The 24,437-nt window shown below is 36.6% G+C and overlaps 2 protein-coding genes across 2 annotated transcripts in view; both read left to right on the forward strand.

Moving 5' to 3' along the window:
• Positions 1–6,062, forward strand: part of LOC107554683 (DNA replication licensing factor mcm4-like) — an 11,933-nt gene extending 5,871 nt beyond the window's left edge. The window contains 12 exon segments of the mRNA XM_016237271.1: positions 51–146; positions 268–363; positions 807–945; positions 1,024–1,244; positions 1,447–1,567; positions 1,891–2,141; positions 2,250–2,615; positions 2,694–2,821; positions 3,535–3,742; positions 3,843–4,071; positions 5,586–5,719; positions 5,824–6,062. Coding sequence (XP_016092757.1) covers positions 51–146; positions 268–363; positions 807–945; positions 1,024–1,244; positions 1,447–1,567; positions 1,891–2,141; positions 2,250–2,615; positions 2,694–2,821; positions 3,535–3,742; positions 3,843–4,071; positions 5,586–5,719; positions 5,824–5,916 — 2,082 coding nt within the window. The 3' untranslated portion in view covers positions 5,917–6,062.
• Positions 6,063–6,731: 669 nt separating this feature from the next.
• Positions 6,732–15,247, forward strand: ube2v2 (ubiquitin-conjugating enzyme E2 variant 2). The gene is made up of 4 exons (XM_016237263.1): positions 6,732–6,795; positions 8,645–8,793; positions 10,895–11,020; positions 13,514–15,247. The coding sequence occupies exons 1-4, from the start codon at positions 6,780–6,782 to the stop codon at positions 13,658–13,660; spliced, it is 438 nt and encodes a 145-aa protein (XP_016092749.1). The 5' UTR covers positions 6,732–6,779; the 3' UTR covers positions 13,661–15,247.
• The last annotated feature ends 9,190 nt before the right edge of the window (positions 15,248–24,437 follow it).

The following is a 24,437-nucleotide window of genomic DNA, read 5'->3' on the forward strand; positions in this document are numbered from 1 at the left end:
TATATTTGGTTTAAATTTTGGGTTGGTTTTTTTTTTTTTTTTTTGTGCAGCGTTTCCTTCAGCAATTCACAGACCCCAACTCCAGAGAGGAGGAGAACGCTGGTCTGGATCTGAATGAGCCTCTTTATATGCAGAAACTGGATGAGGTGAGAAGTGCAGTACTGACTAGAAAGGCATAAACAATGATTGCACATGTTCAGTCATGCAGAATCCTTAATATCCAGTTCTTGTGTAATAATATTGCTGCTTTGTGTGTGTGTGTTTCAGATCAGTGTTGTTGGAGAACCGGTACTGAATGTGAACTGTAGTCATATTCAGACATTTGATGCTGATCTCTACCGTCAGCTGATCTGTTATCCACAGGTGAGAGTGACAAGCCTAGTAAAAAAAAAAAATAAACATCAAGAAGTTATTTTTGTTTTTAAATAATATAAACTTTTATTCAGTATAGTATTAAAAAAAAAATGTAAAGACGTTTATAATGTTACAAAAATTCTGTTCTTTCGAAATTTCTATTCATCAAAGATTTCTTAAAAAAAAAAAAATTCAGTTTTCAACATTGTGCATCAAATCAATGTGGCACTGAAGATGAGTAATGATGCTAAAAAAAATCAGCTTTGCATCACAGGAATAACACATTCAAATAAAAATTGTTTATTTTAAATTGATAATATTTCAGTTTTTACTGTATTTTTTAAAAAATCAAATAAATGCAGCCTCGTTGAGCTTTTTCTTTCAAAAACATAAACTTTATTGTATTGTCACTTTAACTTGTTATTGAAAGTCTTTCACCCTTCTCCTCGCAGGAAGTCATCCCCACTTTCGATATGGCCGTCAATGAGCTCTTCTTCGATCGGTTCCCAGACTCCATTTTGGAGCATCAGATTCAAGTGCGTCCCTACAGCGCCCTGAAAACCAGAAACATGCGTGCGCTCAACCCTGAAGGTAAGAGACCCAGTGCATCATGATCGCGCACTGTTTATTGAGAAATGTCTGCAGCCGTCACATTATCGTCTCTTTCAGATATTGACCAGCTCATCACTATCAGTGGGATGGTGATCCGCACCTCTCAGCTGATTCCTGAGATGCAGGAGGCGTTCTTCCGCTGTCAGGTGTGTGCGTTTAACACGCGTGTGGAGGTGGACCGCGGCCGCATCGCTGAACCTGCTGTCTGCCGCAACTGCAACACCACCCACAGCATGGCGCTGGTGCATAACCGCTCCGCCTTCTCTGACAAACAAATGGTGGGTTATATTTATTTTTTGTGCGTTATTATATTTGTTCTTTTTTAATATATTTTATTTATTTAAAAAAAATTAATTAAATTTGCATGGTTTTTGTAAAGAGATTTATTTAAATTTTTTTTGGGTTGCATTTGTTTACTAGTGCGCTCTACCCTAACAAAAAGTGAGATCTTTTTCTTTTCAATATCTTTTGTCCTGACAGATAAAGCTCCAGGAATCTCCAGAGGATATGCCTGCGGGTCAGACGCCACACACCACTGTCGTCTATGCACACAATGACCTAGTTGACAAAGTGCAACCTGGAGACAGAGTAAACATCACTGGTACGACCTGTTGTCATTGAAGCTTTGTTATGTGGTTTTATATAATGGCTAATCCTGTTTGGTCCTTCCTCTTTCTTTACTTTATGAACAATGCCTGTATTGTAGCTTCCTCAAAGTTATGGAGCAGGGATAGTTTAACAGACTTTCAGAAACATTAAATATTGGAGTGTTTTGATGTTATTGTACTTGAATTCTTTTAATAAAGAGTACTTTTCTGTAGAGAAACTCCTAACTGAAAACCGTTTATTACATCAACTTAAAAATTAATGTTCAGATTTCATAACATTTGTGTTTTTCTATTATAAATAATAGAATATTATAAGATTATTTTAAATAATGTTTGTTGTTGTTGTTGAGCCAGGTGAAGTCTGTGTACAAGACCCACATCGACGTCATCCACTTCCGGAAGACGGATGAGAAGCGTCTTCACGGACTGGATGAGGACGGCGAGCAGAAACTCTTCACCAAAGAACGGGTTGCAATGCTCAAAGAACTAGCGGCCAAACCGGACGTCTATGATCGCTTGTCCTCCGCGCTGGCGCCCAGCATCTATGAACACGAGGACATCAAGAAAGTGAGTTTTAATTGGTGCTGCTTAAGACGGCCTCGTGTTTTTCCTTCGAACAGATGCAATTCAAATGTTTCTCAGGATGTGAGTTAATAGTAGGCTTTTTTTCCCCAGGGCATCCTGCTGCAGTTATTTGGCGGGACCCGTAAGGATTTCACTCAGACGGGCCGTGGAAACTTCCGCGCAGAGATCAACATCCTGCTTTGTGGTGATCCGGGTACCAGTAAATCCCAGCTGCTGCAATACGTGTATAACCTGGTTCCTCGTGGGCAGTACACGTCTGGGAAAGGATCCAGTGCTGTGGGTCTCACAGCCTACGTGATGAAGGACCCGGAAACCCGACAGCTGGTTCTGCAGACGGGAGCGCTCGTGCTCAGCGACAACGGCATCTGCTGCATCGACGAGTTCGATAAGATGAGCGACAGCACGCGGTCTGTGCTGCATGAGGTCATGGAGCAGCAAACGCTCTCTATTGCTAAGGTGAGAGTGATGCGTGAATGATCACTGTGACGATTGATTATCACGACAGGTAATTAATGCAGTTTTTGTGTGTCATAGGCTGGAATCATTTGCCAGCTTAATGCTCGGACCTCCGTTCTCGCTGCAGCCAATCCGGTGGAGTCTCAGTGGAACCCCAAGAAGACCACTATAGAAAACATCCAGCTGCCTCACACGCTTCTGTCCAGGTAAGAACACAACATGACACAGGATTTACAACACACTTAACATCCATAATGTGATGTATTTTTGAGAGAAACTGAATTTTGAGTGGATAATTTCCACGAGAACGATTTATCCATCAGGATTATAGTTGATTGTAAAAAGTGAGCTACACTACTCTTCAAAAGTGTATTATAGTTAACTTAAACCGTAAGAAAACATTTTTGTTACTTAAAATAAATGGTAACTGAAATAAATAAACACTTGCCAAGCTAGTTGCAAAAACACAACTTCTCATGTAATTTAGTGAACTTTAATATAGTAAAAAATAAATAAAATATTGACATTATTTAAAAGCATAAGTGACAAACACCACAAAATTACTAAAACTTTAAAATTGAAATGAAATGTGTGTGTGTGTATATATATATATACATTATAAATGTCTTTTACTGTCACTTTTGATCAATTGAATCCAATTTATTTTGTAGCGTTCGCAGTAAAGTCCTCTCGGAAGAGAAAATGTACTATTTAAAAAAACATTTTTTTTACAATTGGCGAATTGTACAAGTAACCCTAGAGACATTTATTATAGATGGTAAATGGCATAAATTTTGACTTTAATGATCTCAATCTGTTTTAAATGTTAACATCCAAATGTTAAAATACTTTATTATAGCTTTTTTTGTTGAACATTTCTCTTTATTATTAGTCAACTAATAAAATCTTTGGTTCTTAGGTTTGATTTGATCTTCCTGATGCTGGACCCTCAGGATGAGGCGTATGACCGGCGTCTCGCGCATCACCTCGTGGCTCTGTATTATCAGAGTGAAGAGCAGATTGAAGAGGAGCATCTGGATATGGCTGTGTTGAAAGACTACATCGCTTTCGCTCGCACGTCTGTGCATCCCAGACTCAGTGAGGAAGCTAGTCAGGCCCTTATTGAGGTATAGAAACAATATAGATCAATGTACCTGTAGTACTGTAGTATGATATATATAATGCATGTTGACGATATTAAATGAATTGTAATTTTGACCCTTGCAGGCCTATGTAGATATGCGTAAGATCGGCAGCGGCAGAGGGATGGTGTCTGCGTACCCCCGTCAGCTGGAGTCTCTCATCAGACTGGCTGAAGCTCACGCTAAAGTACGTTTCTCAAGCAAAGTCGAGTCCATCGATGTGGAGGAAGCCAAGAGACTGCACAGAGAAGCCCTGAAACAGTCCGCAACTGATCCCAGGACAGGCTTCGTGGATATCTCCATCCTCACCACAGGTAGAGTTTAGAGTAGTGCTGTCAAGCAATTAATCGCATCCAAAATAAAGGTTTTTGTTTACATAATGTGTGTGTACTGTGTATATTTATTATGTGTATATATAAATACACACACAGTATATATTTTGAAAATATTTACATGTGTATATATATTTATTATAAATATATAAACATGCATGTGTTTGTATTTTTATATATATATATATATATATATCCTATGTAGATATGCGTAAGATCGGCAGCGGCAGAGGGATGGTGTCTGCGTACCCCCGTCAGCTGGAGTCTCTCATCAGACTGGCTGAAGCTCACGCTAAAGTACGTTTCTCAAGCAAAGTCGAGTCCATCGATGTGGAGGAAGCCAAGAGACTGCACAGAGAAGCCCTGAAACAGTCCGCAACTGATCCCAGGACAGGCTTCGTGGATATCTCCATCCTCACCACAGGTAGAGTTTAGAGTAGTGCTGTCAAGCAATTAATCGCATCCAAAATAAAGGTTTTTGTTTACATAATGTGTGTGTACTGTGTATATTTATTATGTGTATATATAAATACACACACAGTATATATTTTGAAAATATTTACATGTGTATATATATTATAAATATATAAACATGCATGTGTTTGTATTTTTATATATATATATATATACGTATGTGTGTGTACTGTGTATATTTATTATGTAAGGGAAAAACTTTTATTTTGCATGCGATTTAATCGTTTGACAGCACTAGTTCAGAGATGTAGTAATAAACTTAGTACTGGCCAGGTCGAGTCACATGGTCTTGTTTATAACTGGAAAGAAAGGTATTAATGTTAAATTATTAAGATTACTAATAAATGTGACCCTGGACCACAAAACCAGTCTTAGAGGGTTAGTTCACCCTGTCATTAATTACTCGCCCTCGTGTTGTTCCAAACCCGTAAGACCTCCGTTCATCTTCAGAACACAAATTAAGATATTTTTGATGAAATCTGAGGGCTCTCTGACCCTCCCATAGACAGCAAGGTAACTACCACGTTCAAAGTCCAGAGAAGTACCAAGATGGTTGACAAAGTAGTCCGTGTGACATCAGTGGTTCAACTGTAAAGTTACGAAGCTATGAGAACACTTTTTTTGCGCAAGAAAACAAAAATAACGACTTTATTCCACATTTTCATCTCTGTGTCACTTCTGGATGCGCGTTCACGACAGTACCGTGATGCGAGCGTGTGGCGGTGTTTTCTTTGCACAGGCATTTCATCAATTATCCTTAACTAGTAACTGTTAATGTTGTATGCAGATTTGCTGTCATGGTTTTAATTGGTTGTTTCTGTAAAGATATGAATGCTTGTGCAGACCACTGCTATGTCTCAATAAAAGAACAATTTAAAATATTTTTAATTAATAAAGTAGGAATAAATCAATGTAATTAAAGTTTCCCAACTTATCCCTTTATTATGCCTTGACTAGTACCTGTGGATGTTATATGCAACTTGAAGAGAGTCTGCTGGTTTTGATTGGTTGTTTCTGGACAGGGATGAGTGCTACAGCACGCAAGCGTAAGGAGGAAGTGGCTCAGGCTCTGAAGAAACTCATCCAATCAAAGGGCAAAACACCAGCTATGAAGTACCAGCAGCTGTTTGATGATCTTCGTGGCCAGTCAGAAGCGGTATGCCTTCCTGTAATTATTTTAATAATGCATAGACACACACTATATATGCAAGCCTGAAGCCCAAGGAAAATCTTAACTTAAACATTTTCCTCCCATTTCAGGCCATCACAAAGGACATGTTCGAAGAGGCTCTCAGAGCACTTGCTGATGAAGATTATCTGACCGTCACTGGAAAGACTGTTCGGCTTCTGTGAACGCGCGCTGCGCCTGACTGCTGCTTCCTCCCTTTTGTTACTTGCTTTATCCTATTCTCTGTTTCTATAGAGCAATTATTGTTAATAGTGATATGTATGGACAATTTCTGGCTGCAATAAATGCATTTTGTTGTTCAAGAGAAGACTTTGGTGGTTTATAGCTGTTATTTACATAATCAAATGTGGAAAGCATCTATTCACTGAACCGAATCAATCACATGGTGCTGGTTAAAACCTCAAAGAATCTTCAACAAGGTGCAAGAACAACAATACAAACCCAAATGGGACAAATGGATATAAAAACACAAGATGGCAATGTATTCTCACACAGGAACTAGAGCTTCTGATTTATTATAAATGGAATAATTACACAATGGGAAAGAAAACAGAATAGGAGAGAAAATGGAAAACTTTTTTTATGTAATGTCATTTTAGGAATGTCGACTGAGAAACCCTAGTAAACCCACTTGCATTCAGTGCTCTCTGATGTCTGTTTTCTCACGGAAAAAGTCCCTTATTGAAGGATAATGTCATAAATGTAAGTATATTACAGAGGGCTGAAAAGCGAAATTGAGGACAAATATATAAAATTACCAATTAAAACAATATTTTAACTGCATCACCTGAAAACATGACAACATCCTCAAGGTGTACTAGTGGAACGATATAATTTAACACGTCCTTAAATGTGATATTGTAAAAAAAACAACAACAAAAACGTATTGTCAAGCTCAAGTGTAACATTATATATGAATAATTTTGCAGTGGAGCCACGCCCCTCCCTCGCTTCCTACAGCACGGGCATTAGTCACATGACGCGTGACGTCACGCTTTCGTACGCTTTTGGATTCGTGCAGAAGAAGATGGCGGCCTCCTCAGGTTTGTCTCACAATCTCCTCAATCCTCGCGGTCCTCCGCGGCCGTAATTTAACAACAGAAGCGCTGAGCCCGTGCCTCACGACCCGATAAAGATTATCCGACAGGTTTACCGTTATCAAACTCTTTAATTTACTTCACCTAACAGATCTGTGTGCAGTTTGAACTGTGTGTGTGTGTTAGCATCGAGCTAACGGCCCTCAGATAGACCTTTAGTTTAAAAATAACATATTTATTTTGTATTATCAGCTAATCAATATTATAGACGCGCTTCAGATATAATTATGGACTTCTATAGTAGTAAGGCATAGATTAAATGCTGTATATTGCAGTTGGGCGGGTGTATCGGTGCAAATATGAGGCGAGGCGGAGCATCGACGCGCGTGCTGCTGCTGGATCCGTCCAGTGTCATGACAAACGGGCCTTTAACTGCTGTTTGTCTGTCATAACGGCACCTGAGCAGGCTATTACTCCCTCATAGAGTCATTGAAACTATTTAAAGATAAGTCTTTGGAGAAGTGCGTTGTGATTGTGTAATATAGATGTATAGTTGCATAACAACACTCATTTAAGTGCAAAGCCATTTCTTAACAGAATACATAACGTTTAGAGTGTTGATTTATACATATACACTAAAAGAGACTTTTTCAATTTTTAGTTGTTTAATTAATTGTTTAATGCAATTTACTGCAGTGTAAGATCATGTAGCCTATGTTCAGATCAAATAACATTTAGAGTTTATAGGCTGCATATGTACAGAACAGCTCATCTTGTGTTTTTAACATGTTAAAACTCACAGATCATTACATTTGCACAGGCTAATTTGGACATTTGCTTATCTAGAATCAGATATATGAAATTTAGGAGTGTGTGTGTTTGCATATTCTCTTAAATGTTTACGTAAGGTCAGATGCATCAGCCGATATTTTATCAGACAGAAATATATTGAGTTGTTCAGGCACGATTGTGTATGTCGTGTTCGTCTTGAGATTTTGAGGAAGTGAGAAACACTGATAGAGCAACATGGGTGTCATTTCCTGAATCATTCACAAATGAGTGATCAGTCTTTCCTTCAGACGCTCACCTGAACTTGCGAATCTTGTCCCTCCACTTTTTCAACACTGGAGCATCTATGAAAACACTAGGTGATACTCAGTGTAGAAATGCACAGATTACTAACGTTTCACATTTGAAACCGCACAGATTTTGTGTGTTTAAATCTTACAGGTTCCTACATTCTCATTTTTGTCTTGGTTGAGTATTTAAATTAAATTACTCATTTAAATTGTACGTTAAATAAGAGTTTTTTCACATTTGCAATAAAGAGAAGCTTTTGTTGGTTTCATATGAGATAACGTTTAAAATAAGCATTTAAATTGTACCATCCACATCCACAAAAAAGGAAACAGATGTTAGTTTCATGTTAAATGAAGTACGCAACTCTGAAATGTTTGTGATCATATATACAAACTCGTTCTTTGTGAAATATTAAATATGAATTCCCTGAATGATGTAGAATGAACCCATGAAAACCTTTTACATAAATTGAATCCTAAATACATAAGTAAATATATATATTTTAGGTTTCCCATTCGTTTTTAATCAACTTTTATTCCTTTTGCTGTTCACTTATGTAGTCTTGTGGTGTGACAAATACATTTTTAAGAATATAAATATTCCATGAAGTCACTCAATTAGTATGAACTCATAAAAACTGCATGTATAATAATTATACAAGAGTCTTGAAAAATGATTATGCTTCATCTTAAATAATTTCCAACATGTCAAACTAACCAGCCGCAAACAAAGGTTTACAGAAACATGTTCAGGAGTTGTTTTTGGATTCTTGCAGGAGTTAAAGTCCCTCGTAATTTTCGTTTGTTGGAAGAGCTTGAGGAAGGACAGAAGGGTGTCGGTGATGGGACGGTGAGCTGGGGTCTGGAGGATGACGAGGATATGACTCTCACACGGTGGACAGGCATGATCATCGGACCTGCACGAGTATGTTTGCTGTTTATTCAGTTTAATGTAGCAGTTAAGTGACAACACTGATGACTCATCTGAAGAAAGTATCACATTAACGTGTTAAGAAATCAAGATTTTGTTGTTGCATTTCAGCTATTTTGATAGCGTGACTGGAAGCCTTGGGCACCAGTAAACAACATGCCTTCATCATGCCATCCAGCGTGACGCATGACCGCTGGTGGTGTAGATTAAAGATAAAGGTGCATGCTATGAAAGCAATAATGCAGCAGAAATGTCCTTCAGTGATTTATGTATTTGTTCAAGTTGGCAACTGATTCTTTATTGGTCTGGAAATATGAATCACTCAAAGGTCTTTAGGATAGATTTGCTTAATGGGTAAACTGAAACCTGCCATGAAACCTAGGTCATATTTCACCCCCAGAATGATTGAAATTATGTTTTGCATAAAGATAATGAAGCCTATTTTTATGAGCGTTTGCAATGAACTCATTGTCATGACAATTAAGCCCTTTCATTATGAATTTAATTATTACTGTTTGTAATAAAACAGAAGGCAGGATGAGAATGAGATTTTTTTTTTTTTTCACACTGCAGTAAATTTTGGGTGCAACAAAATTCTGAATTGGTACGAATATGCAAATAATATGAATGGTCCTAAAATGTACTTACTTTTTAATGTAAATGATTAACTTTCTTATTTTGAATTCAGGGTGAAAAATGACCTTTACATTTTTTCTTAGTAAGAATCTCCATAATAATAGTGCTGTTCTACAGGCGAAGTAAGATAATTCTACCTTTTAGTTTGTTTGTTTTTCAGGGAGCTTTTAACCTAGTAATTTGCTAAATAGAAGTGGTTCTTTAGCATTCAAAATATTCAGCTAGCCTGAAATTACAAGATAAGTGTGTATAGATAATATTAGTGAATTCCTTTCTCTTTTACCTGTCATCATTTAAAGAAAAAAGTGCAGGGTTTTTGCAGGTCTTAATTTGCCCTTCCATAAATTAAGGCCTTAAAAAGGTCTTAATTTTGAGGTGAAAGGCATAAATTCATACATTTCTAGCATTTAATGTTGCATTCGCTGCAAAAATACAAATATAATAGAAATATCTAAATATCCTTAAATCGTCTTGCATTTGCTTGAGATGCAAAATAATATGAAGTCTTGTTTTCTGAGAAATTGAACAAAAATAATGTCGAAGGAGCCAGTCTTAAAACTTATTTTTATACTCTGGCATTTAACTCCGTATGAGAGCTGTTTTATGTATTTTGTTAGTGTTAATATCTGCTGTGTGTAAAATTGTTTTATTTTGATTATGCTTGTACAGCACTTTGGTGAACAATTGTTGTTTTAAAAAAGTGCTCTATAAATAAACTTTGATTTGATTTAGAGCATAAAAACTTGTTTTCATTTTGCGTTTATGAGTCCATTGGCTGATATTAGTTCTTGTTTTATTCAAATTCACTTCATTTTGATCTTGTTTCTCAGAAAATGACTTCTTATCTTAAGGCATATTGCTTTGCTTCTTGAGACAATGTTTTTTGATTTAAGAAACTTTAGATATTTGTAATCGAAAACAACATACTGAGAGCTACTGAGGAAGAATATCACATTTTTGCAGGTGCAGTAAAAATTATGGTTATTTCCATATTTTAGTTGTTGGGAACAGAGGTATTCAAGCCTTAAGCTATTAGTTTCTAAAATGAATTCAAAAGTAATGGAGATCTGTTGGAAGTTATATTTTTAAACTTTCTCATTTTGTGCTCCCAAGACATTTGCATTTTGAGAATATATTGACGTATTTTGTTCCAGTTCAATTTATTCTGTACATTTTCTTTACTTGGTCTTAAAAAGGTCTTAAAACATCTCAAATGTACCATCATAAAACTCTGAGTTAAGTGTGATGCTGTGTTTCCATCTGTAGTCTATTATTGTGTGCTGTTATCGTATAGAATACTAAGGATGAAAATATTGTATCAGCATGTGAGGTGTGATGTTTTTTTTTTAAGATGTGTGGGTCTGTTCTCTTTGATGAATTGATGTGTTCATTATCCTCTCACTTTCATGTTCCACTTGGCATTTCGGCTTTAACCTTTGACTTTTTCCTCATTTCTCAGACTAATTACGAAAACAGGATATACAGCCTGAAAGTGGAGTGCGGACCTAAATATCCCGAAGTACCACCGACTGTTAGATTTGTAACAAAAATTAGCATGAATGGAATAAATAATTCCAATGGGATGGTAAGTTGAATCATCTTTATAAATGACTATTTTGATTGTTATTTTAAGAGTATCGTCAGCTGTGTTTGAGATCATTTAGCTGCAAACTGTTAGAAATGTGTGACGTTGCAGTTTTTCATAGCGATGCAGAACAGAGGCACTCGAGTCACATCAGTGCTGCAGAGGAGGGACGTTTTTCACTGTGCCTAAGCAGAACCAATAATGAATCTCAAACACGTCTAATGAGATTCAGCTGGATACAAAATAGAAAAGGAGCCATAGTAAATGAAACGCTTTATTACTCCACAGAGGGTTGTTATATTGTTGAATTTTCATTTGTGTCTGTTTTTCTTAATGGTTGGTCGAAATAGTCTGTTGGATTTAGAATCCAAGTCTTTGTGCTGTTTGCTTAGTAGAAGTATACTGGTTTAAGATGAACTAAATCCTAGACATTTTACAAGCTAATTTGTTGAAGCAAATAGGGGGAAATATGATAAGTTGTGTCTTAAATTTAATATCAAATTGACTTTGTCAAGTAAAGGTGATACAGCTAATTATGCATAAGCATGTCTGCCTTCAACTAAAATGAGAAGGAAGCTTTTGTAATATGACTTCTCAAAAATATGGTGCAGTGACACATCTTACCCCATGTTCAGACGGAAGATTGTCACCCTGTGCACAAATAAAGATTGAGTTTCTTGTCACAAGATTAAATGACACATCTTACCCTTAACTCTACAGTAATGATTATAAAGCCCAATCACCTGGCTCATCTGGAAATTGAGGTCTATTTGATACATTTTTATACAGCAGTCATACTGATACCACAGGACATTTTTGTGATATGTTTTTGCTAAGTGGAATATTCTTTGCGCCCACTTTAATTGACTTCTAGTTTAAGCTTTTACTGTTTTTGTGCTTTTTAGCTAGTTGGTATGTTGGTATGAGAAAATCTCATTGACAAGTTCCAGGTTCGAGTTTAGCTGTTTCAACAGCATTTGTGGCATAATTTGATTAGCACAGAAAATTGTTTTGACTCAGCCCTCAGTTTTTATGCAAAAATCACATTTGCAGTAAAACAGTGCCTTTGTGAGTTAAAGGGTTATTTCACCAAAAAATTAGTCTGCGTTTTACTCACCCCCGAGGCATCCTAGGTGTATATGACTTTCTTTTTTCAGATGAATCCAGTCGGAGTTATATTAAAAATGGTCTTTGATCTTTCAAGCTGTTTCATGGCACTCAGCGGGTGTTGCATACAGCAGTCCAAAAGAACTTAAATAAAAATCACCCATCCATAAAAAAAAGTGTCTCACACGGCTCCGGGGGGTGAACAAAGGCCTTCTGTAGCGAATCGGTGCGTTTTTGTAAGAAAATATCTATATTCAAAACGTAATAATCACTTGAATCTAGCTTGTGCTCACTGTTGTTAACAGAAGCAGTTCCGGGAGGATGACGTATGAGGTCGGCTTTGCGAATGCGCCGCTCAAAAGTGACGCACGCGGAAACGCAGCGGAGAGATCAAAACAAAACAACAGTCACTAATTAGAAGTACAAAACGAGGATTGGTAAAAAAGAATGTCGGAGGGTTTCGATATAAGCCAAGAGGAGACTGGTTTTCCTTTGCTAAAGTAAGGAAACTTTGCTTCCTTTGATCCTGTTAACAAACGTTGGTTTTCACGAGACTAACCGGCGCATGCGCAATGCTGAACTGATACGTCATCCGCCCGGAACTGCTTCTGTGTACGACTGTTGGCGCAAGCTACATTAAAGTGATTATTACGTTTTGAATATGGATATTTTTCTTACAAAAACGCATCGATTCGCTACAGAAGGCCTTTGTTCACCCCCTGGAGCCGTGTGAGACATTTCGTTTTTATGGATGGGCGCTTTTTATTGAACTACTTCTGGACTGTAGCATGCAACACCTGCTGAGTGCCAGTGAAACAGCTTGAAAGATCAAAGACCATTTTTAATATAACTCCGACTGGATTCGTCTGAAAGAAGAAAGTCATATACACCTAGGATGCCTCGGGGGTGAGTAAAGCGCAGCCTAATTTTCGTTTTTTGTGTGAACTAACCCTTCAACCAAGCTAGTCTGAAAACAGAAATGTGAAACTGGTATTTTTTAGCTGGGGTGGGACTGTTTTTTTAGCCAAATTAACTTTTGATTATGTGATTACAAATTTTCAACATACAGCATGAGGGTTAAAACTATGTATTTTAATGTCTGTATACACCGTCTGTGAGTGTGAGTTACTATAACCACCATTTTTTTCCCTTTGATTTTAATAACTGAGGAATGAATTGAAATTCTATCACAAATGCTGTTGACAGAGTTTAGCTTGTGTAAACGCCAAACCATTTCTTGAATAAATCCTGCGTATTCTTTATTTAATTTAGTGCAATTCAGATGGACTCTTGCAGTGTTTAATGACATGTGCGGCTGTAACTGAAATCATGTAACTCATTTCTGCATATCCCCTCCCTTTCTTTCTGTTTCTTCTTTTGTTTCAGGTGGATGCACGTAGCATACCAATTCTAGCAAAATGGCAGAACTCCTATAGCATTAAAGTCGTTCTTCAAGAGCTAAGGCGTCTTATGATGTCCAAAGAGAATATGAAGCTTCCTCAACCACCGGAAGGACAGACATACAGCAATTAATTGTAAATGATTGTTATGACCCTCTGTCTTAAACCTTACTCTCTTAGAAATGTCTTGTAAATCATCAGAAAAAGAAAAACCAAACAAATATTGCTCACTCCACACTCAAACAGTCTCCTCTGCGGGAGCACGATTGGACATTTCTAATAGTTTAGCTTGAGAAACAAAGGAAAGAAAACACCTATATTGTGTGGCACCATGTTCAATCCTGTTTTAAAGTTACGAGTGCACAAATCTCTCTCTTCCAGTAACATTTGCATCAACCACGAGCTTTATGATGATGAACTGAATTCAGTCAGCAAAGAAGGCATGCTAGGTGAGGTTTATACAGATCTGTTCATTTTAAGTTAAAGTAACAGGACACCAAAACTAAAAAAGGATGCATATATAACGGCATGCTTATTAAAAAAAAAGAGAAAAAAAAAAAAAGAAATGTAAAAAGCAGCTGAGTAAATTGTAAGTTAACTGAACTTTTTTTTGTGTGTATCTGAACCCCTCACTGACAATAACGTTAAGGGTCCTAAAAGTGTGCCTGTAGTCTACTAGTAGTATCGCAAAAGGGGTGGGAGCGGTTCTGAACTTTCTCTTCTGTTTCGTTTTTATTTTTAATGTCTGTATTTGACACGATCGCAGTGTGTTTCAGCGCGTTGTAAACAGATGCTCTGTTCTGTTCTGAAATCAAACCGTGCGCAAGGATCTGTCGGGTGCATTAAAATATGACTCTCCAACCTGCTGTCAGACCCTGTTTGTATACGAGTCCATCACACGCCGCAGAGATGTTACTGTACGAATAAAACGGCAAACCCTTGCCATTCAGGGACGGGATTCAGAGAGCGTCCGACTCGCTGTTTTGCATCGTTTGAATGACACAGCCTTATTTTAATTTATGTTTCTTATTTTAAATGCTCACATTGATCTCATATCACCGCGATGTAACTGAACATAAGTGTGTGTTGTGATCCGTAACATTTAAATAGCTCATTACATACGTTTATCTGATGCGTTTGAACATTTTCCACACTGTTGTACTGTGAAAATCGCTTGAAAGTGAGTTTGAGGTAGGGTGTTTTCAGTAGGAATCACCGATTGTGTCAATGGTAAGGATTTGCTGTACACTTGCTCTTGCTTAACCACAGTGCTTTATGCGACGGCATGCTGTTATGTAGCTTTCATTACGCCACCGACTAGTACTTCAGTAATTATAACATTAGAACCACTGTTATTATCCTTAGGTACTCTAACGAAGTTAATCATTGAATTAAATTGTAATTCCAGTGAATGGTGGGGGTTTGTTGTGCTGTTCTTCATTTATGCTTTGGTTGGCTTTTACCTTTTTATTGAAGTCTTCATTAGCGAAAACTAATAGGCAGTTATTGTGCAAATTAATATATGTAGTGGCAGTTTTCTCACGGTCTTGACATTTTCAGAGCCACAGATGAATCACCCTGTAATGCATCTAAGAAACCTTTTTTTTTTCTCCTCCCTGTTCATTTTTTTTTCTTTTTTTAAAGACATATAATCAAGTTAAGTTGAATTTGTGACACCGGGGCTATGTTCAGAATAATAAAACAAACATTGTGGAACACACTTGGTTCTTACTCTGGATATTTTTTTTAAAGGGCTGCTTGGAGTATTTATGGAATTAATATAAAAAAAAAGCAGTCAACTACGCCAGATTTAGCTTGTTGCAGCAGTGCCCTCAGAAGTATGCATTTATGCCTTATCTAACCATATTAGTATGTACTTTTAAGGCACTAATATTGAATATTAGTATAAAGTACTTTATCTAATTGTATATTAGTATTGTATATTAGATGAAGTACACGGGTGTATCTTTCAGGGTAACACAGCAGTGACAAGTTGTTGGTGCATTTTGTGCACATCTCTTGCAGTGTTTGTGTGTGTGTGTTTTTAGTTGGCTAGTTAAATGTACGTCTAACTACATTTGGGACCTATTTGTGGTCGACTGATTATGTGAAATGAAAATATCTTGTTTTAAGTCAACAAAATGAACCCTTTTTATTTCTTAAAGGGATAGTTAACCCAAAAATAAATGTTTACTCATTTACCCTCATGTCATTTCAAACCCATAAGACTTTGGTTAACCCTAAATTAAAAAGCCTAAATTAAATCTGTTCATCATACAAAGTGATCTGTACACATCTCTTTATGACTTTTTTTTGCGTCTTCTAAGTTTTGGACTTAAACTGTAGAGTATATAAAGTCTTATGGGTTTGAACAATGAGGGTGAGTGAATGATTACAGAATTTGTAGTTTTTTGGTGGACTAAAAAAAATATTTTCAGTTGTGACTTACAATTGGGGAATACATAAAACGATTCTTATTAAAGAGGTGCTTAAAGAAGTGCTCGTAATACCAAGTTTCAGGCATTTGTTCAAATAAGTACAAGCTAGAAAGGGAAGGAATAAATAAAGAGAAAGACAAAGTTTTTTTATTTTTTTAAATTTAGGATGAAGTCAAGTAGCGTGGAAAGAGATGAGTTTTCAGCTGTCGCTTAAAAATGGTCAGGGATTCAGCATTCCGGATAGGAGCGGGAAGATCATTCCAATCAGCCAGGAATGGTGAACGAGAATGTTCTGGAAAGTGATTTTGTTTCACTGGGAAATGCATCACGTTACGTAAGTCCTGCTGTCTCATCCTCGTGGTTTTAGGCCTTTGGTCCATCATTGGACATGACAGAAGAGACCTGTCTGTCAGTGGAAACATTGTCTCATCCGTTTTATATTCCCTGTCTATTAGACATTGATTTTGTTTCCACGAAGGGGACTTGTAGAGCCAAGATGCTCTGTTCTACAGATTTAGCTGGAAATGGTAGAACCTAAGATATTTCAAATACATTTCACATAAATTGTTGTTTATTGAGAAGCTCAGCCACAGGTTGTATTTCTTTTTTTTACTAAAATCACAAGCCTGAAAACATGCCACCATAGTATTTGGACACTTAAACCACATAAAAAATGAATTGGATACATTCCAACTGGTTCACTGAAAACGTAATGAAAAGGAAGTTCAAAAACTTCAAAATGAAAGTGTTCGAAATGAACACCTTTAACTAATTTAGACACTTTCTGGCTGTCAAAAGTGACTCAAAAGCTTCTACAGCATTTGAGCACAGATGTCACTTGTTTTAAAGTTTTCTACATTGCAATGACCCCCCCCCCCCCCCCCCCCCCCCCCCCCCCCCCCCCCACCCCCCCCGCCTTGTCCTCCTTGCGCGCTTAGCGCTGGAATGAACTCCTGCAGCATCGTGTCGTGCTACGTGTTAGTGTCATAATTGCATCACATAAACACACAGAGAGCGCATTTAACGCGTTTAAACAGAAAATATAGAAAGACGAGAAGAGAGGCGAACGACGGGCCAAACGCACACAAACACGCGCGCTGTTCTGGTCAACAATAACCTTGATATTTTCTTCTCTGCGACGCCCCCCCCCCCCCCCCCCCCAGACACTTTTAACCCTAGTGCTGTGCTGTACATCTTTGGTGATCAGATCAATGGGGCCTACGATCAGTCAGATCCAAAAAAAAAGAAATGCAAAACCTGTGCTAATTGAAAGAAAATATGTTAATAAAAAGATTGAATCCAATATTTGGTAATAATACAGCATAAAAATGTATAAGCAATTTTTGTAGGTCGGTCATTTTGGACTAGGAACACCACAAGAATTAAAAAAAAAAAAAAACCTTATGTGAGCAAAGTTTTAATCAGATGTGACAACTTGAACTAGCATTTTGGAGAAAAAGAAAATGTTTTTAAGGTCAAAATGACTGCAAAACAACATGATGTTTAAATGTGACTTAAAGGGTCACCCTTTCACCCAAAACTGAAAATTCTGTCATCTTTTGCTCTCCCTTAAGTTGTTCGAAACCTGTTTCTTTCTCGTACAGGTTTGGAACAATGCAGAAAAGGAAATATTTTGAAGAATGTTAGTATCACAAAAAAATACCCTATGTGAGCAAAGTTTTAATCAGATGTGACAACTTGAACTAGCATTTTGGAGAAAAAGAAAATGTTTTTAAGGTCAAAATGACTGCAAAACAACATGATGTTTAAATGTGACTTAAAGGGATAGTTCACCCAAAACTGAAAATTCTGTCATCTTTTGCTCTCCCTTAAGTTGTTCGAAACCTGTTTCTTTCTCGTACAGGTTTGGAACAATGCAGAAAAGGAAATATTTTGAAGAATGTTAGTAATCAAACAGTTGACGGTACCCATTCACTTCCTTAGTATGGAAAGCAATACTATGAAAGCCAATGGCTGCCGTCAACTGTTTGGTTACCAACATTCTTCAAAATATCTTCTTTTGTGCTGTGTACCCCTGTGGTTGATGATGAAAGTTTAATGAATGCTATTATAGATGTTTCAGCCCTAAAAATAACATCTAGAGAGAGTGTAATGCAATGCCTGGGCGTTATGCTTAAATTCTCTTTCAGATGTGAATGATGTGTTTTGGGAAAGCTGCTGGTGCATTTTAATCACGCGTATTATTGATCTGCCTTTCAAGATCAACGAAACACGTTTGTGTTCTTTGATCCATTCCTGCATAGACCAAGGTTGAGAAAAACTGTCACATCATAACCTTGCTCAGTGCAAAACCCTGCAGGAATTACAATGATCAAACCTGAGCTTTGACTTTTGAAGTATGTCACAAGGAGGCGCTATATGCACAGCCATGAGGTTCATTCAAGGAGCTTCTGTGCATGCAGTGTCTTCTGTGATCACTAGAGCGCACTGCCATGACTTTGCATCTGTGGCCCAGTGCTGGAGCAATGCATTATTTTTATGTTTCTAAAAAAGACATGCTTTATTGACCTTGCCAAAGGGAAAGCCGACGACAGAGCGGGAACCAGAGCAGTCGCTCTTGGCCATGTTATGGTGTCTTTGTGTCTCAGGCTGTGTATAATTGGAGCATTATCCTCGACACTTGTAAGCGGTTTGTCTCTGTCCAAGGGGACCTTTCATCCTGAATGAACCGCTACTGAGAGAGGAAAAGTCCCTTATTTAAGAAAGAACCTTATGTCTGTCAGATGTTAACTGAATTGCTCTGTCATTAAGCTTGCATGGCAAGTGGGACCAAGAAGTCATGTGCCTGAATAATTCATTTTTTTATTGGTGCAAGCAGTCTTGAAAACTAGTGTGACAGAATTGCTTTTAAATGTAAAAAATGTAATATTTTGGAATATTTTCAGTGGTATTTACACTATACTTTAAAGATTACCATGGTCCATGTCTAAAAACATGATAATATCATGGTACTTTTTTGTAGTTTAGTGCATGGTATACAATACATAATGCGTTATTGTTGCGTTATATTACTGCATTTCAACAGATTGTTAGTTAAAGACCTTTGAAACGGTTAGAAATGTAAAGAAACTTAGGGTCAATTTTTTTTAAACCACTGCAGTGAAATCATTATTTAATTTATTATTCTGATTTTTATTACATTTGATTGACATCTTTTCTGTGTTAAAATTAAATCCTAAAATGTAGCTTTTCATTGTGGTCTCAGACTTTTGGACACCACTTTATATGTTCATCTCTGAATATGCATGAACTACATATCTTCCTTAATAGCTGAATGAAAATTGTTATGAAGCATTGTTCAGTGCCCAACCGACAGCAAGAGGACTTGTACAGTATCAAAAGTTTGCTCAGACTCGCTAATATGCATGTCTGCTCTTTTGTGAGTGTGAGAACCTCTGGCAGATTGAAATCATGTGTGGTTTTTGCCTGTTCTCACTCCTGACTGATGAGATGCAGTTGTAAATATCTGCTGGAGACAGTCTGATGTATGTTTACTCAATGCTCTGCCGAGCTGCAAAGTAAACCATGAGATCAAGACTGTGACGTCACAATGTAATCAATATGATGCTGCAGGCGTGATGCTTATATAAGAACAATAAAGCAGTGCAGTCTAAAGCTGGTAGCATTGTTCAAATTGATGGATTAAAAAATATTAAATGTGTTTGTATAGTTTGGGACAGAACAATGCTTATAATAACTTTCAGTAAGTCAGAAAACAAACACATTTTGTTGTATGTAAAATATTTAATACATTTTTAAGCATATCATAACTTATCACAACATTTAAAGATTTTTGTGAATTTGCTTCGAAGCAATATATTGTGAAAAGTAATTAATTAAGTAACTTTTATTATGTCTATTAAGTAATGTGCAAAATATTTTAGGTACACCGCGTGCATAATTATAAGGCACGTTTATAATCTGATTAGATATTTTTTCCAAGCACATTTTTACCAATTCCAAACCACATTGATCTTAATAACTACTATTCATTTTGTATTTAATCATTTATAAGTGATAAGAGAAATATTCAAAACTAATGCAATACAGAAATTGCAAAGTTAAGACGTGACCACTGGACAGCAAAATGCTCACTGGGTCAGCGAGGTCAGAAAAAACAGGTGGAGCATTTTTGAGCATTTTGCTGACCAGTGGTCATGTCTTAACTTTGTAATTTCTGTATTGCATTAGTTTTGAATATTTCTCATGGAGATTGAATCATTTTTGACATCTCAGTCTGAGTTAAACCTCTTTTTTGGCTCATTTTATCAGTAAAAGAAAACCTGCCTAATAATTCTGCACACCTGAATATAAGGAGTTTTATAGATAGATAGTAGATAGATAGTGTGTGTGTGTGTGTGTGTGTGTATGTATATATATATATATTAGTGCTGTCAAACGATTAATCGCATCCAAAATAAAAGTTTTTGTTTGTGTAATATATGTGTGAACTTTATTATGTATATATAAACACACACACATACAGGATATATTTTGAAAATATTAACATGAATTTACATGTATATATTTACACTGAATAAATTATAAACGCAACACTTTTGTTTTTGCCCCCATTTTTCATGAGCTGAACTCAAAGATCTAAGACTTTTTCTATGTACACAAATGGCCTATTTCTCTCAAATATCTATAAATCTGTGTTAGTGCTGCACATTTAAAACTGCACATTTTAGAGTGGCCTTTTATTGTGGCCAGCCTAAGGCACACCTGTGCAATAATCATGCTGTCTAATCAGCATCTTGATATGCCACACCTGTGAGGTGGATGGATTATCTCGGCAAAGGAGAAGTGCTCACTAACACAGATTTAGACAGATTTGTGAACAATATTTGAGAGAAATAGGCCTTTTGTGTACATAGAAAAAGTCTTAGATCTTTGAGTTCAGCTCATGAAAAATGGGGGCAAAAACAAAAGTGTTGCTAAGACTTTTTCTATGTACACAAATGGCCTATTTCTCTCAAATATCTATAAATCTGTGTTAGTGCTGCACATTTAAAACTGCACATTTTAGAGTGGCCTTTTATTGTGGCCAGCCTAAGGCACACCTGTGCAATAATCATGCTGTCTAATCAGCATCTTGATATGCCACACCTGTGAGGTGGATGGATTATCTCGGCAAAGGAGAAGTGCTCACTAACACAGATTTAGACAGATTTGTGAACAATATTTGAGAGAAATAGGCCTTTTGTGTACATAGAAAAAGTCTTAGATCTTTGAGTTCAGCTCATGAAAAATGGGGGCAAAAACAAAAGTGTTGCGTTTATAATTTTGTTCAGTGTATACTTGTATAATTTATATTATATATAAATATATTTAATACAGAAATATAACATATTTTTCTTAAATATATACATGCATGTGTGTGTATTTATATATACATAATAAATATACACACGTATTATGTAAACAAATCTTTTTATTATTTAATCATTTGACAGCACTAACATACATATATATAAATATATGTATGTATGTATGTATGTAATGCAGATAGATAGATAGATAGATAGTTAGTCCATATTGGTAATGCGGATAGAAAAAAATGTGTAATTGTAATTGTAAATATTTATTTATACATACATGCATTATTTAATGTTTTTTATTACAAAAATTTATATATACAAATTAATATACTTGTGTATTTTCAAATGCGTTTGTACAATTCAAACCATCTTGATGTGAATTAATTAGTCTGCTAACATTGCATGATGTCTTAATGCTTAGTTATTATAAAGTTATTAGGAAGTGTTGCCCAAAAGTTTTTCATCCTGATGTTTGTCTTTGTCAGTAAATGCAACAAGGAAAGAAAATATATATTCATGCTGAGGGGAAAGGAGAAGAACAAATAAGCTGTATACGGATCCCATTCCAAGTTATTTATTCTCAGGGCAAAGCCAGCAGACTTTGTGTCTCTGACTTGTGAGCGCTATTAAATTACCACTGGATGTTTTTAATTACCGCCCATAAATGGAGCAACACAGCCGGCTCAGAGTGCTTCAGTTCTGCTGGGGAGACCAGCCTCGGTCCCTCCTCGTCCCGGTGGTCTTCCTGTGTGTTTGTCTGTGTGTGTTTATGTAATGTAAGTGTTAGAAAGTGTGCTCTTTTTTTTTGGGGGGGGAAAAGTGAGCGTTCATGGCGCTGCTGGAAGGGAGGAAATAGCTAATAAAAGAAGGGTGAAAACGGAGTGAGGGAGAGAAGGGGAAGCAAGGAAAGTGGGACGGGGCTCTGATCCACTTAATTGCTCTTGAATTAAAAGAGTTTTTGCTTCTTGCGCACTGTGTTTAAGCAGACTTAAACACAATCCCAGATGTACGGCCGCAAAGCGTCACTCTCACTGGCCCTGCAGGCTGTAATCCGTCTCCTGCGCTGGTGCCATCAGTAATAGCACTTGTCGCCAGTAGAATTGCTGTTAACGTCTCTTTTGAAACCTCAAATCTGGTGCCATATATTTTCTGGAGCTGTGTATGTCGAATCAGACTCGGCTACTTACAGTTTGTTTGACCTTATTTTACACAGGGCCTTTTAAAGCGAGAGAGTCAGTAAATCTCTTGGTAATGTTCGCTATTAGTAGGCTATATGAAACATTTTGGTGTCGATATCAGCAGTTTGCTTTTTGTGAGGCGTGACAGACAAATGGACCAGCACAGCAAGTCAATTCGAAATGCTTTTGATAAAACTCAAAGCAAGACTGAGCCATCAAATGACGTTGTGCTGTGCTTTTGTCAAAAGCAAGACTGCAGAAACGTGCTGTCGCAAGTCATAAAAGTCATCAGGATAACTATGTAGTGTGCATGGCCTGAATGTACTTTTTCTGTCATGGTTTAATCTCCATCATGTCATTTCAAACCTGTATGACCGACTTGTAGTGGAACACAGAAGATATGTTGAAGAACACTGGGAAACTAAAAACACTGGACCCCAGGATATTTTGAATAATGTGACTCTACCATTGAATAAGTGTTTATTCAAGGTAACTAACTAAATATTTGAACAAACTTTAAAGGTACAGTTCACCAAAAATGAAAATTAGGCAATAATTTACTCACCCTGATGTTGTTCCAGACTTGTATGGCTGACTTTGTTGTGGCGGAACACAAATGTAGATCTTTTTAAGAGCATTGGGAACCAAACAACATTCGACCTCAAGATATTTTGAAGAATTGAATGTGCCATTAAACAGAATATGTTTTTTATTCAGCTAACTAGTTAAATATTTGAATTAACTTCAAAGTGATAATTCACCCAAGAATGAATATTTGGTCATCATTTAATCACCTTCATGTTGTTCCAAAATAAGACATTTTAAAGAACATTGGGAACCAAACAACATTGACTTTTATTGTAAAAAATGATCAAAGTTGTATATGATAAACAAGAAAACTATTTCAAAGAAATCTATTTTAGTCTTTCTACATCAAAAGTTCATGTTGATTTAACCTGTTATTATAAGTGAAAATTGTTTCTAAACCAATTTCTTTGTGTATAGATAAAAAAATCTTTGTTACTGTGTGATTATACATAATTAAGCAACTACATGTAATTTAAAAGGTTAGTTCACCCAAAAATGAAAATTCTGTCATTAATTACTCGCCCTCGTGTCGTTCCAAACCCGTAAGAACTCCGTTCATCTTCGGAACACAAATTAAGATATTTTTGATGCATTCTGACAGCTCTCTGACCCTCCACAGACAGCAAGGGTACGACCACAATCAACGTTTAGAAACGTAGCAAGGAGATCGGTAAAATAATCCATGTGACATCAGGGGTTCAACCGTAAATTTACGACGCTACGAGAATACTTTTTGTGCGCAAAAGAAAAAAAATAACGACTATTCAACAATTCGTCACCCTAGCGCCATTTTGGAGAGTATCCACTGAATGCAAACAGCGTATGTTGTTTTGTGTCAGCCGCACCACACGGATACGTTTTCTACGTTGTTTGTGCTTTGATTTGAACAAAAACAACGTATCCGTGTGACTGGTCTTACGGGTTTGGAATGACATGAGGGTGAGTAATTAATGACAGAATTTTCATTTTTGGGTGAACTATCCCTATAAGTATTGAGTAATATGAATTAACTACTTGTACTAACCGTATGGTTAAGGTTAGGATGAGGGTTAGTTGCATGTAATTATGCACAATTTATTGCTTTTACTTTAGTAAGTGCATGTAACGTCTAACAAGGACACCATAAAATAAAGTGTTACCCAGAATTTTTATTTACAAGTGACCTATAACTTTTTAATTCTATTGCACAATAAGATTCCCTTCAAACTGCATCATGCCAGTACACTCTTAAAAATAAAGGTGCTTCACGATGCCATAGAAGAACCTTTTTGTCTAAATGGTTCCATAAAGAACCTTTAACATCTGAAGAAACTTTCTGTTTCTCAAAAGGTTTTAATTTGCGAGCTTTGTGGTGAAAGAAGGTT

The sequence above is a fragment of the Sinocyclocheilus grahami genome, unplaced genomic scaffold, assembly GCF_001515645.1.
Source record: "Sinocyclocheilus grahami isolate Dianchi unplaced genomic scaffold, SAMN03320097.WGS_v1.1 scaffold19.1, whole genome shotgun sequence".
Lineage (NCBI taxonomy): Eukaryota > Metazoa > Chordata > Actinopteri > Cypriniformes > Cyprinidae > Sinocyclocheilus > Sinocyclocheilus grahami.